The sequence below is a fragment of the Scyliorhinus torazame genome, chromosome 5 (genome assembly GCF_047496885.1).
Source record: "Scyliorhinus torazame isolate Kashiwa2021f chromosome 5, sScyTor2.1, whole genome shotgun sequence".
NCBI classification, from domain to species: Eukaryota; Metazoa; Chordata; class Chondrichthyes; order Carcharhiniformes; family Scyliorhinidae; genus Scyliorhinus; species Scyliorhinus torazame.
Window position 1 is genome coordinate 134,141,262 of NC_092711.1, and position 13,397 is coordinate 134,154,658.

Consider the following 13,397-nt stretch of genomic DNA (forward strand, 5'->3'; position numbering starts at 1 on the left):
AGCACGGTGTTAGATACAGAGTAAAGCTCCCTCTACACTTTCCCCATCAAACACTCCCAGGACAGGCACAGCACGGAGGTAGATAAAGAGTAAAGCTCCCTCTACACTGTCCCCATCAACACTCCCAGGACAGGTACAGCACCGGGTTAGATACAGAGTAAAGCTCCCTCTACACTGTCCCCATCAAACACTCCCAGGACAGGCACAGCACAGAGGTAGATACAGAGTAAAGCTCCCTCTACACTGTCCCCATCAAACACTCCCAGGACAGGTACAGCACGGTGTTAGATACAGAGTAAAGCTCCCTCTACACTGTCCCCATCAAACACACCCAGGACCGGTGCAGCACGGGGTTAGATTCAGAATAAAGCTCGCTCTACACTGTCCCCATCAAACACTCCCAGGACAGGTACAGCACGGGGCTAGATACAGAGTAAGGCTCCCTCTACACTGTCCCCATCAAACACTCCCAGGACAGGTACAGCACGGGGTTAGATACAGAGTAAAACTCCCTCTACACTGTCCCCATCAAACACTCCCAGGTAAGGGACAGCACGGGGTTAGATACAGAGTAAAGTTCCCTCTACACTGTCCCCATCAAACACTCCCAGGACAGGTACAGCACGGGGTTAGATACAGAGTAAAGCTCCCTCTACACTGTCCCCATCAAACACTCCTGGACAGGTACAGCACGGGGTTAGACACAGAGTCAAGCTCCCTCAACACTGTCCCCATCAAACACTCCCAGGACAGGTACAGCACGGGGTTAGATACAGAGTAAAGCTCCCTCTACACTGTCCCCATCAAACACTCCCAGGACAGGGACAGCACGGGGTTAGATACAGGGTAAAGCTCCCTCTACACTGTCCCCATCAATAACTCCCAGGACAGGCACAGCACGGAGGTAGATACAGAGTAAAGCTCCCTCCACACTGTCCCCATCAAACACTCCCAGGACAGGTACAGCACGGGGTTAGATAAAGAGTAAAGCTCCCTCTACACTGTCCCCATCAAACACTCCCAGGACAGGTACAGCACGTGGTTAGATACAGAGTAAAGCTCCCTCTACACTGTCTCCATCAAACACTCCCAGGACAGGGACAGCACGGGGTTAGATACAGAGTAAAGCTCCCTCTACACTGTCCCCATCAAACACTCCGAGGACAGGTACAGCATGGGGTTAGATACAGGGTAAAGCTCCCTCTACACTGCCCCCATCAAACACTCCCAGGACAGGTACAGCACGTGGTTAGATACAGAGTAAAGCTCCCTCTACACTGTCTCCATCAAACACTCCCAGGACAGGGACAGCACGGGGTTAGATACAGAGTAAAGCTCCCTTTACACTGTCCCCATCAAACACTCCGAGGACAGGTACAGCATGGGGTTAGATACAGGGTAAAGCTCCCTCTACACTGTCCCCATCAAACACTCCCAGGACAGGTACAGCACGGGGTTAGATACAGAGTAAAGCTCCCTCTACACTGTCCCCATCAAACACTCCCAGGACAGGTACAGCACTGGGTTAGATACAGAGTAAAGCTCCCTCCACACTGTCCCCATCAAACACTCCCAGGACAGGCACAGCACGGGGTTAGATACAGAGTAAAGCTCCCTCTACACTGTCCCCATCAAACATTCCCAGGACAGGTACAGCACGGTGTTAGATACAGAGTAAAGCTCCCTCGACACTGTCCCCATCAAACACTCCCAGGACAGGTACAGCACGGGGTTAGACACAGAGTAAAGCTCCCTCTACACTGTCCCCATCAAACACTCCCAGGACAGGTACAGCACGGGGTTAGATACAGAGTAAAGCTCCCTCTACACTGTCCCCATCAAACACTCCTGGACAGGTACAGCACGGGGTTAGACACAGAGTAAAGCTCCCTCTACACTGTCCCCATCAAACACTCCCAGGACAGGTACAGCACGTGGTTAGATACAGAGTAAAGCTCCCTCTACACTGTCTCCATCAAACACTCCCAGGACAGGGACAGCACGGGGTTAGATACAGAGTAAAGCTCCCTCTACACTGTCCCCATCAAACACTCCGAGGACAGGTACAGCATGGGGTTAGATACAGGGTAAAGCTCCCTCTACACTGTCCCCATCAAACACTCCCAGGACAGGTACAGCACGGGGTTAGATACAGAGTAAAGCTCCCTCTACACTGTCCCCATCAAACACTCCCAGGACAGGTACAGCACTGGGTTAGATACAGAGTAAAGCTCCCTCCACACTGTCCCCATCAAACACTCCTAGGACAGGCACAGCACGGGGTTAGATACAGAGTAAAGCTCCCTCTACACTGTCCCCATCAAACATTCCCAGGACAGGTACAGCACGGTGTTAGATACAGAGTAAAGCTCCCTCGACACTGTCCCCATCAAACACTCCCAGGACAGGTACAGCACGGGGTTAGATACAGAGTAAAGCTCCCTCTACACTGTCCCCATCAAACACTCCCAGGACAGGTACAGCACGGGGTTAGATACAGAGTAAAGCTCCCTCTACACTGTCTCCATCAAACACTCCCAGGACAGGTACAGCACGGGGTTAGATACAGAGTAAAGCTCCCTCTACACTGTCCCCATCAAACAGTCCCAGGACAGGTACAGCACGGGGTTAGATACAGAGTAAAGCTTCCTCTACACTGTCCCCATCAAACACTCCCAGGACAGGTACAGCACGGGGTTAGATACAGAGTAAAGCTCCCTCTACACTGTCCCCATCAAACACTCCTGGACAGGTACAGCACGGGATTAGACACAGAGTAAAGCTCCCTCTACATTGTCCCCATCAAACACTCCCCGGACAGGCACAGCACGGAGGAAGATACAGAGTAAAGCTCCCTCCACACTGTCCCCATCAAACACTCCCAGGACAGGTACAGCACGGTGTTAGATACAGAGTAAAGCTCCTTCTACACTGTCCCCATCAAACACTCCCAGGACAGGCACAGCACGGAGGTAGATACAGAGTAAAGCTCCCTCTACACTGTCCCCATCAAACACTCCCAGGACAGGTACAGCACGGTGTTAGATACAGAGTAAAGCTCCCTCTACACTTTCCCCATCAAACACTCCCAGGACAGGCACAGCACGGAGGTAGATACAGAGTAAAGCTCCCTCTACACTGTCCCCATCAAACACTCCCAGGACAGGTACAGCACGGTGTTAGATACAGAGTAAAGCTCCCTCTACACTGTCCCCATCAAACACTCCCAGGACAGGTACAGCACGGTGTTAGATACAGAGTAAAGCTCCCTCGACACTGTCCCCATCAAACACTCCCAGGACAGGTACAGCACGGGGTTAGACACAGAGTAAAGCTCCCTCTACACTGTCCCCATCAAACACTCCCAGGACAGGTACAGCACGGGGTTAGATACAGAGTAAAGCTCCCTCTACACTGTCCCCATCAAACACTCCTGGACAGGTACAGCACGGGGTTAGACACAGAGTAAAGCTCCCTCTACACTGTCCCCATCAAACACTCCCAGGACAGGTACAGCACGTGGTTAGATACAGAGTAAAGCTCCCTCTACACTGTCTCCATCAAACACTCCCAGGACAGGGACAGCACGGGGTTAGATACAGAGTAAAGCTCCCTCTACACTGTCCCCATCAAACACTCCGAGGACAGGTACAGCATGGGGTTAGATACAGGGTAAAGCTCCCTCTACACTGTCCCCATCAAACACTCCCAGGACAGGTACAGCACGGGGTTAGATACAGAGTAAAGCTCCCTCTACACTGTCCCCATCAAACACTCCCAGGACAGGTACAGCACTGGGTTAGATACAGAGTAAAGCTCCCTCCACACTGTCCCCATCAAACACTCCTAGGACAGGCACAGCACGGGGTTAGATACAGAGTAAAGCTCCCTCTACACTGTCCCCATCAAACATTCCCAGGACAGGTACAGCACGGTGTTAGATACAGAGTAAAGCTCCCTCGACACTGTCCCCATCAAACAGTCCCAGGACAGGTACAGCACGGGGTTAGATACAGAGTAAAGCTCCCTCTACACTGTCCCCATCAAACACTCCCAGGACAGGTACAGCACGGGGTTAGATACAGAGTAAAGCTCCCTCTACACTGTCCCCATCAAACACTCCTGGACAGGTACAGCACGGGATTAGAGACAGAGTAAAGCTCCCTCTACACTGTCCCCATCAAACACTCCCCGGACAGGCACAGCACGGAGGAAGATACAGAGTAAAGCTCCCTCCACACTGTCCCCATCAAACACTCCCAGGACAGGTACAGCACGGGGTTAGATACAGAGTAAAGCTCCTTCTACACTGTCCCCATCAAACACTCCCAGGACAGGCACAGCACGGAGGTAGATACAGAGTAAAGCTCCCTCTACACTGTCCCCATCAAACACTCCCAGGACAGGTACAGCACGGTGTTAGATACAGAGTAAAGCTCCCTCTACACTTTCCCCATCAAACACTCCCAGGACAGGCACAGCACGGAGGTAGATACAGAGTAAAGCTCCCTCTACACTGTCCCCATCAACACTCCCAGGACAGGTACAGCACCGGGTTAGATACAGAGTAAAGCTCCCTCTACACTGTCCCCATCAAACACTCCCAGGACAGGCACAGCACAGAGGTAGATACAGAGTAAAGCTCCCTCTACACTGTCCCCATCAAACACTCCCAGGACAGGTACAGCACGGTGTTAGATACAGAGTAAAGCTCCCTCTACACTGTCCCCATCAAACACACCCAGGACCGGTGCAGCACGGGGTTAGATTCAGAATAAAGCTCGCTCTACACTGTCCCCATCAAACACTCCCAGGACAGGTACAGCACGGGGCTAGATACAGAGTAAGGCTCCCTCTACACTGTCCCCATCAAACACTCCCAGGACAGGTACAGCACGGGGTTAGATACAGAGTAAAACTCCCTCTACACTGTCCCCATCAAACACTCCCAGGTAAGGGACAGCACGGGGTTAGATACAGAGTAAAGTTCCCTCTACACTGTCCCCATCAAACACTCCCAGGACAGGTACAGCACGGGGTTAGATACAGAGTAAAGCTCCCTCTACACTGTCCCCATCAAACACTCCTGGACAGGTACAGCACGGGGTTAGACACAGAGTCAAGCTCCCTCAACACTGTCCCCATCAAACACTCCCAGGACAGGTACAGCACGGGGTTAGATACAGAGTAAAGCTCCCTCTACACTGTCCCCATCAAACACTCCCAGGACAGGGACAGCACGGGGTTAGATACAGGGTAAAGCTCCCTCTACACTGTCCCCATCAATAACTCCCAGGACAGGCACAGCACGGAGGTAGATACAGAGTAAAGCTCCCTCCACACTGTCCCCATCAAACACTCCCAGGACAGGTACAGCACGGGGTTAGATACAGAGTAAAGCTCCCTCTACACTGTCCCCATCAAACACTCCCAGGACAGGTACAGCACGGGGTTAGATAAAGAGTAAAGCTCCCTCTACACTGTCCCCATCAAACACTCCCAGGACAGGTACAGCACGTGGTTAGATACAGAGTAAAGCTCCCTCTACACTGTCTCCATCAAACACTCCCAGGACAGGGACAGCACGGGGTTAGATACAGAGTAAAGCTCCCTCTACACTGTCCCCATCAAACACTCCGAGGACAGGTACAGCATGGGGTTAGATACAGGGTAAAGCTCCCTCTACACTGTCCCCATCAAACACTCCCAGGACAGGTACAGCACGTGGTTAGATACAGAGTAAAGCTCCCTCTACACTGTCTCCATCAAACACTCCCAGGACAGGGACAGCACGGGGTTAGATACAGAGTAAAGCTCCCTTTACACTGTCCCCATCAAACACTCCGAGGACAGGTACAGCATGGGGTTAGATACAGGGTAAAGCTCCCTCTACACTGTCCCCATCAAACACTCCCAGGACAGGTACAGCACGGGGTTAGATACAGAGTAAAGCTCCCTCTACACTGTCCCCATCAAACACTCCCAGGACAGGTACAGCACTGGGTTAGATACAGAGTAAAGCTCCCTCCACACTGTCCCCATCAAACACTCCCAGGACAGGCACAGCACGGGGTTAGATACAGAGTAAAGCTCCCTCTACACTGTCCCCATCAAACATTCCCAGGACAGGTACAGCACGGTGTTAGATACAGAGTAAAGCTCCCTCGACACTGTCCCCATCAAACACTCCCAGGACAGGTACAGCACGGGGTTAGACACAGAGTAAAGCTCCCTCTACACTGTCCCCATCAAACACTCCCAGGACAGGTACAGCACGGGGTTAGATACAGAGTAAAGCTCCCTCTACACTGTCCCCATTAAACACTCCTGGACAGGTACAGCACGGGGTTAGACACAGAGTAAAGCTCCCTCTACACTGTCCCCATCAAACACTCCCAGGACAGGTACAGCACGTGGTTAGATACAGAGTAAAGCTCCCTCTACACTGTCTCCATCAAACACTCCCAGGACAGGGACAGCACGGGGTTAGATACAGAGTAAAGCTCCCTCTACACTGTCCCCATCAAACACTCCGAGGACAGGTACAGCATGGGGTTAGATACAGGGTAAAGCTCCCTCTACACTGTCCCCATCAAACACTCCCAGGACAGGTACAGCACGGGGTTAGATACAGAGTAAAGCTCCCTCTACACTGTCCCCATCAAACACTCCCAGGACAGGTACAGCACTGGGTTAGATACAGAGTAAAGCTCCCTCCACACTGTCCCCATCAAACACTCCTAGGACAGGCACAGCACGGGGTTAGATACAGAGTAAAGCTCCCTCTACACTGTCCCCATCAAACATTCCCAGGACAGGTACAGCACGGTGTTAGATACAGAGTAAAGCTCCCTCGACACTGTCCCCATCAAACACTCCCAGGACAGGTACAGCACGGGGTTAGATACAGAGTAAAGCTCCCTCTACACTGTCCCCATCAAACACTCCCAGGACAGGTACAGCACGGGGTTAGATACAGAGTAAAGCTCCCTCTACACTGTCTCCATCAAACACTCCCAGGACAGGTACAGCACGGGGTTAGATACAGAGTAAAGCTCCCTCTACACTGTCCCCATCAAACAGTCCCAGGACAGGTACAGCACGGGGTTAGATACAGAGTAAAGCTTCCTCTACACTGTCCCCATCAAACACTCCCAGGACAGGTACAGCACGGGGTTAGATACAGAGTAAAGCTCCCTCTACACTGTCCCCATCAAACACTCCTGGACAGGTACAGCACGGGATTAGACACAGAGTAAAGCTCCCTCTACACTGTCCCCATCAAACACTCCCCGGACAGGCACAGCACGGAGGAAGATACAGAGTAAAGCTCCCTCCACACTGTCCCCATCAAACACTCCCAGGACAGGTACAGCACGGTGTTAGATACAGAGTAAAGCTCCTTCTACACTGTCCCCATCAAACACTCCCAGGACAGGCACAGCACGGAGGTAGATACAGAGTAAAGCTCCCTCTACACTGTCCCCATCAAACACTCCCAGGACAGGTACAGCACGGTGTTAGATACAGAGTAAAGCTCCCTCTACACTTTCCCCATCAAACACTCCCAGGACAGGCACAGCACGGAGGTAGATACAGAGTAAAGCTCCCTCTACACTGTCCCCATCAAACACTCCCAGGACAGGTACAGCACGGTGTTAGATACAGAGTAAAGCTCCCTCTACACTGTCCCCATCAAACACTCCCAGGACAGGCACAGCACAGAGGTAGATACAGAGTAAAGCTCCCTCTACACTGTCCCCATCAAACACTCCCAGGACAGGTACAGCACGGTGTTAGATACAGAGTAAAGCTCCCTCTACACTGTCCCCATCAAACACACCCAGGACCGGTGCAGCACGGGGTTAGATTCAGAATAAAGCTCGCTCTACACTGTCCCCATCAAACACTCCCAGGACAGGTACAGCACGGGGCTAGATACAGAGTAAGGCTCCCTCTACACTGTCCCCATCAAACACTCCCAGGACAGGTACAGCACGGGGTTAGATACAGAGTAAAACTCCCTCTACACTGTCCCCATCAAACACTCCCAGGTAAGGGACAGCACGGGGTTAGATACAGAGTAAAGTTCCCTCTACACTGTCCCCATCAAACACTCCCAGGACAGGTACAGCACGGGGTTAGATACAGAGTAAAGCTCCCTCTACACTGTCCCCATCGAACACTCCCAGGACAGGTACAGCACGAGGTTAGATACAGAGTAAAGCTCCCTCTGCACTGTCCCGATCAAACACTCCCAGGACAGGTTCAGCACGGTGTTTGATACAGAGTAAAGCTCCCTCTACACTGTCCCCATCAAACACTCCCAGGACAGGTTCAGCACGGTGTTTGATACAGAGTAAAGCTCCCTCTACACTGTCCCCATCAAACACTCCCAGGACAGGTACAGCACGGGGTTAGATACAGAGTATAGCTCCCTCTACACTGTCCCCATCAAACACTCCCAGGACAGGTACAGCACGGGGTTAGATACAGAGTAAAGCTCCCTCTACACTGTCCCCATCAAACACTCCCAGGACAGGTACAGCACGGGGTTAGATACAGAGTAAAGCTCCCTCTACACTGTCCCCATCAAACAGTCCCAGGACAGGTACAGCACGGGGTTAGATACAGAGTAAAGCTCCCTCTACACTGTCCCCATCAAACACTCCCAGGACAGGTACAGCACGGGGTTAGATACAGAGTAAAGCTCCCTCTACACTGTCCCCATCAAACACTCCCAGGACAGGTACAGCACAGGGTTAGATACAGATTAAAGCTCCCTCTACACTGTCCCCATCAAACACTCCCAGGACAGGTACAGCACGGGGTTAGATACAGAGTAAAGCTCCCTCTACACTGTCCCCATCAAACAGTCCCAGGACAGGTACAGCACAGGGTTAGATACAGAGTAAAGCTCCCTCTACACTGTCCCCATCAAACAGTCCCAGGACAGGTACAGCACGGGGTTAGATACAGAGTAAAGCTCCCTATACACTGTCCCCATCAAACAGTCCCAGGACAGGTACAGCACGGGGTTAGATACAGAGTAAAGCTCCTTCTGCACTGTCCCCATCAAACACTCCCAGGCCAGGGACAGCACGGGGTTAGATACAGAGTAAAGCTCCCTCTACACTGTCCCCATCAAACATTACCAGAGAGGTTAGGATTGTGGGCCGTCTCTCTTGCTCTCTCACTCTCTCGTTGGTCAGAATTTGACCTTTGACCCACTGGTGCACCCAGTGACAGGAGGAGATGGTCTGAGTCCGTGTCACATGACGGCCAGGCCCGCTGGGACTCACTGGGGGACACGTGGCCTTCTCACCTTGGCATGGAGTCCCTCATCCAGCAGCACATTCCTGGGGTTGAGATCCAGGTGTAGGAGGGGAGGTTGGAGGCCGTGTATGTAGTTCATGCCCAGCGCCACCTCGTGAATGAGGCGCACCTTCAGTGGCCCGGGCACCAGCTCCTGCTGCTGAAGCGAGGCGAGTGACCCGTTCTCCATCAACTCCATGACAATCCCCAAGGGCTGCCCAGGGTCCTGGTACAATCCGACCAGCCGAACGATGTGCTGGAACTGTAGTTCTTTCATCAGGCCCGCTTCCCGAAGGAGCTCTCTATTCTCCACACTGTAGGAGGCAGGGGGACAGGGACGAGAGAGGGAGTGAGAGAGAGAGACACCATCTTTAAACCGAATTGGAATGAATCGCGCTGGTCTGGTCTGCCGCCCTTCCAGTTGTATTGACGTTGCAGCACAACATCACCAAAATGGAAGTGTGTCAAGAGATCAAGCCTTAGATTCATTTCCGTTTCGCGCAAATCACACACACTCTCTCACATTGACACACACACAAACTCATTCTCACTCACACACTCCCTCACACTCACTCACTCTCACACACATTCACTCACACACACTCCCTCACACTCACTCACAACTCCCTCACACTCACGCACACATTCACTCACACACTCCTTCACAGTGACACGCTGTCACAACCCAGTCACTCACACTCACTCCCTCACACTCTCACAACACATTCACTCACACGCTCACGCTCCCTCACACTCACACACACACATTCACTCACACACACTCCTTCACACTGTCACAACCCAGTCACTCACACACTCACACTCCCTCTCACTCACACACCCCCTCACTTTCACACACTCTCACAACACATTCACTCACACGCTCACCACACTCACACACACACACCCTCACTTTCACACACACTCTCACAACACATTCACTCACACATTCCCTCACGTTCACACACACCCTCACTTTCACACACAAACTCCCTCACACAGTCAAACACACACACACTCCCTCACACACACTCATACACAGACAGAAACACCCTGGGCGCGATCTACCCGAATGGGGATAGGTTAGCCGGGTATATCTTGCCGCCCGGAACGGTGAGAAACACGCAGCTATCTCACGCCCACTGGGGTGGATTGGGGGCCTCAGCAAAGGACCCTTGGCCGAGGCCACACCTTAGGCCCATTTTCTTTACTGTGGAGCTCTGCTCGCCAGCATGCCTCAGTGCAGCGAGAGATCCCTGGTGGCACTGCCAGAGTCCCAGACTGGCACTGCCAAGGTGCCAGCCTGGCGTGTTCTGAACCCACTGGGTCCCGTCTATTGTGGCGTGATGGCTGGCGGGGAGCTCGGGGTAGTCCTCCCCCGGTACCTACCGGCCACGGCACCCCCCCCCCCCCCCCCCGTTCAGGCGGGACGCAGTCGGTAGATCGTAATCCGAGTGCGAGAGAGAGAGGGACAAGAGCGAGACAGAGAGAAATGGGGACAGAGAGAGATTGTGAGAAAGAGAGACATAAAGAGAGAGACAGAGAGAGGGGCAGGAGAGAGAGAGAGAAAGAGAGACAGAGAGAGAGAGCGAGACAGAGACAGAGAGAGGGGCAGGAGAGAGACAGAGAGAGAGAAAGAGAGACAGAGAGAGAGAAAGAGAGACAGAGAGAGAATTTGCATTTGATAAGGTTCCCCGTGGTAGGCTTCTGCAGAAAGTAAGGAGGCATGGGATAGTGGGAAATTTGGCCAGTTGGATAACGAACTGGCTAACCGATAGAAGTCAGAGAGTGGTGGTGGATGGCAAATATTCAGCCTGGATCCCAGTTACCAGTGGCGTACTACAGGGATCAGTTCTGGGTCCTCTGCTGTTTGTGATTTTCATTAATGACTTGGATGAGGGAGTTGAAGGGTGGGTCAGTAAATTTGCAGACGATACGAAGATTGGTGGAGTTGTGGATAGTAAGGAGGGCTGTTGTCGGCTGCAAAGAGACATAGATAGGATGCAGAGCTGGGCTGAGAAGTGGCAGATGGAGTTTAACCCTGAAAAGTGTGAGGTTGTCCATTTTGGAAGGACAAATATGAATGCGGAATACAGGGTTAACGGTAGAGTTCTTGGCAATGTGGAGGAGCAGAGAGATCTTGGGGTCTACGTTCATACATCTTTGAAAGTTGCCACTCAAGTGGATAGAGCTGTGAAGAAGGCCTATGGTGTGCTCGCGTTCATTAACAGAGGGATTGAATTTAAGAGCCGTGAGGTGATGATGCAGCTGTACAAAACTTTGGTAAGGCCACATTTGGAGTACTGTGTACAGTTCTGGTCACCTCATTTTAGGAAGGATGTGGAAGCTTTGGAAAAGGTGCAAAGAAGATTTACCAGGATGTTACCTGGAATGGAGAGTAGGTCTTACGAGGAAAGGTTGAGGGTGCTAGGCCTTTTCTCATTAGAACGGAGAAGGATGAGGGGCGACTTGATAGAGGTTTATAAGATGATTAGGGGAATAGATAGAGTAGACAGTCAGAGACATTTTCCCCGGGTGGAACAAACCATTACAAGGGGACATAAATTTAAGGTGAAAGGTGGAAGATATAGGAGGGATATCAGAGGTAGGTTCTTTACCCAGAGAGTAGTGGGGGCATGGAATGCACTGCCTGTGGAAGTAGTTGAGTCGGAAACATTAGGGACCTTCAAGCAGCTATTGGATAGGTACATGGATTACGGTAAAATGATATAGTGTAGATTTATTTGTTCTTAAGGGCAGCACGGTAGCATTGTGGATAGCACAATTGCTTCACAGCTCCAAGGTCCCAGGTTCGATTCCCGGCTTGGGTCACTGTCTGTGCGGAGTCTGCACATCCTCCCCGTGTGTGCGTGGGTTTCCTCCGGGTGCTCCGGTTTCCTCCCACAGTCCAAAGATGTGCAGGTTAGGTGGATTGGTCATGATAAATTGCCCCTTAGTGTCCAAAATTGCCCTGTGTGTTGGGTGGAGGTGTTGAGTTTGGGTGGGGTGCTCTTTCTGGGAGCCGGTGCGGACTCGGGGGGCCGAATGGCCTCCTTCTGCACTGTAAATTCAATGATAATCTAGGACAAAGGTTCGGCACAACATCGTGGGCCGAAGGGCCTGTTCTGTGCTGTATTTTCTATGTTCTATGAGAGACAGAGAGACAGAAAGAGAGAGCAGAGATAGGGGCAGGAGAGAGAAAGAGAGAGAGAGAGAGAGAGACAGAGAGAAAATGAGAGACAAGGAGTAAGAGAGACAGAAAGAGAGAGAGAGAGAGACAGAAAGAGGGACAGGAGAGAGAGAGAGAGAGAGAGAGAAAGAGAGACAGAGGCAGAGAGAGAGACAGAGATAGAGAGACAAACAGAGAGAGGGAGTGAGAGAGACAGGGGCAGAGAGAGAAAGTGAGAGAGGACGGCACGGTGGTTAGCACTGCTGCTTCACAGCGCCAGGGTCCCAGGTTCGATTCCCCGCTGGGCCACTGTCTGTGCGGAGTCTGCACGTTCTCCCCGTGTCTGCGTGGGTTTCCTCCGGGTGCTCCGGTTTCCTCCCACAGTCCGAAGACGTGCAGGGTAGGTGGATTGGCCAGGTTAAATTGTCCCTTCGTGTCCAAGGAGGGTTTATGGGGATGGGGTGGCGGATTGGGCCTAGGTAGAGGGCTCTTTCGAAGGGTTGGTACATACTCAGTGGGCCAAAAGGCCTCTTTCTGCACATAGCGATTCTATGGAAACAAAGAGAGAGAGAGAGAGACAGAGAGAGAGGGAGAGAGGCACAGAGAGAAAGAGGGAAAAAGGTTCATGAGGGGAGAGCTGCCCGGAAGGAGGCAGGTTCACCCGAAAGGGAATCGGATTGTTATCTGAAAACACGGAGATCGTGTAAGAGAGACGGGGGAAGAGGTCGTGGGGAGTAGGGCTATCACAACACGGCGGGCCAAATGGCCTCGGTGTGTGCCCTCATCGGCCCAACATTCAATAATTGTCAGCTCGGGGCAGCACGGTGGTGCAGTGGGTTAGCACTGCTGCCTCACGGCGCCGAGGTCCCCGGTTCGATCCCGGCTCTGGGTCACTGTCCGTGTTGAGTTTACA

The 13,397-nt window shown here is 52.2% G+C and overlaps 1 protein-coding gene across 6 annotated transcripts in view; it reads right to left on the bottom strand.

Annotated features, from left to right (window-relative positions):
* Positions 1 to 13,397, bottom strand: part of LOC140419820 (ankyrin repeat and protein kinase domain-containing protein 1-like) — a 73,909-nt gene that overhangs the window by 47,103 nt on the left and 13,409 nt on the right. For 3 of the 6 annotated variants that reach the window (XM_072503839.1, XM_072503837.1, XM_072503838.1), the window contains one exon: positions 9,326 to 9,629. In XM_072503839.1, the coding sequence (XP_072359940.1) occupies positions 9,326 to 9,629 (304 nt within the window). The other 3 variants (XM_072503841.1, XM_072503840.1, XM_072503842.1) reach the window with 3 other exon arrangements.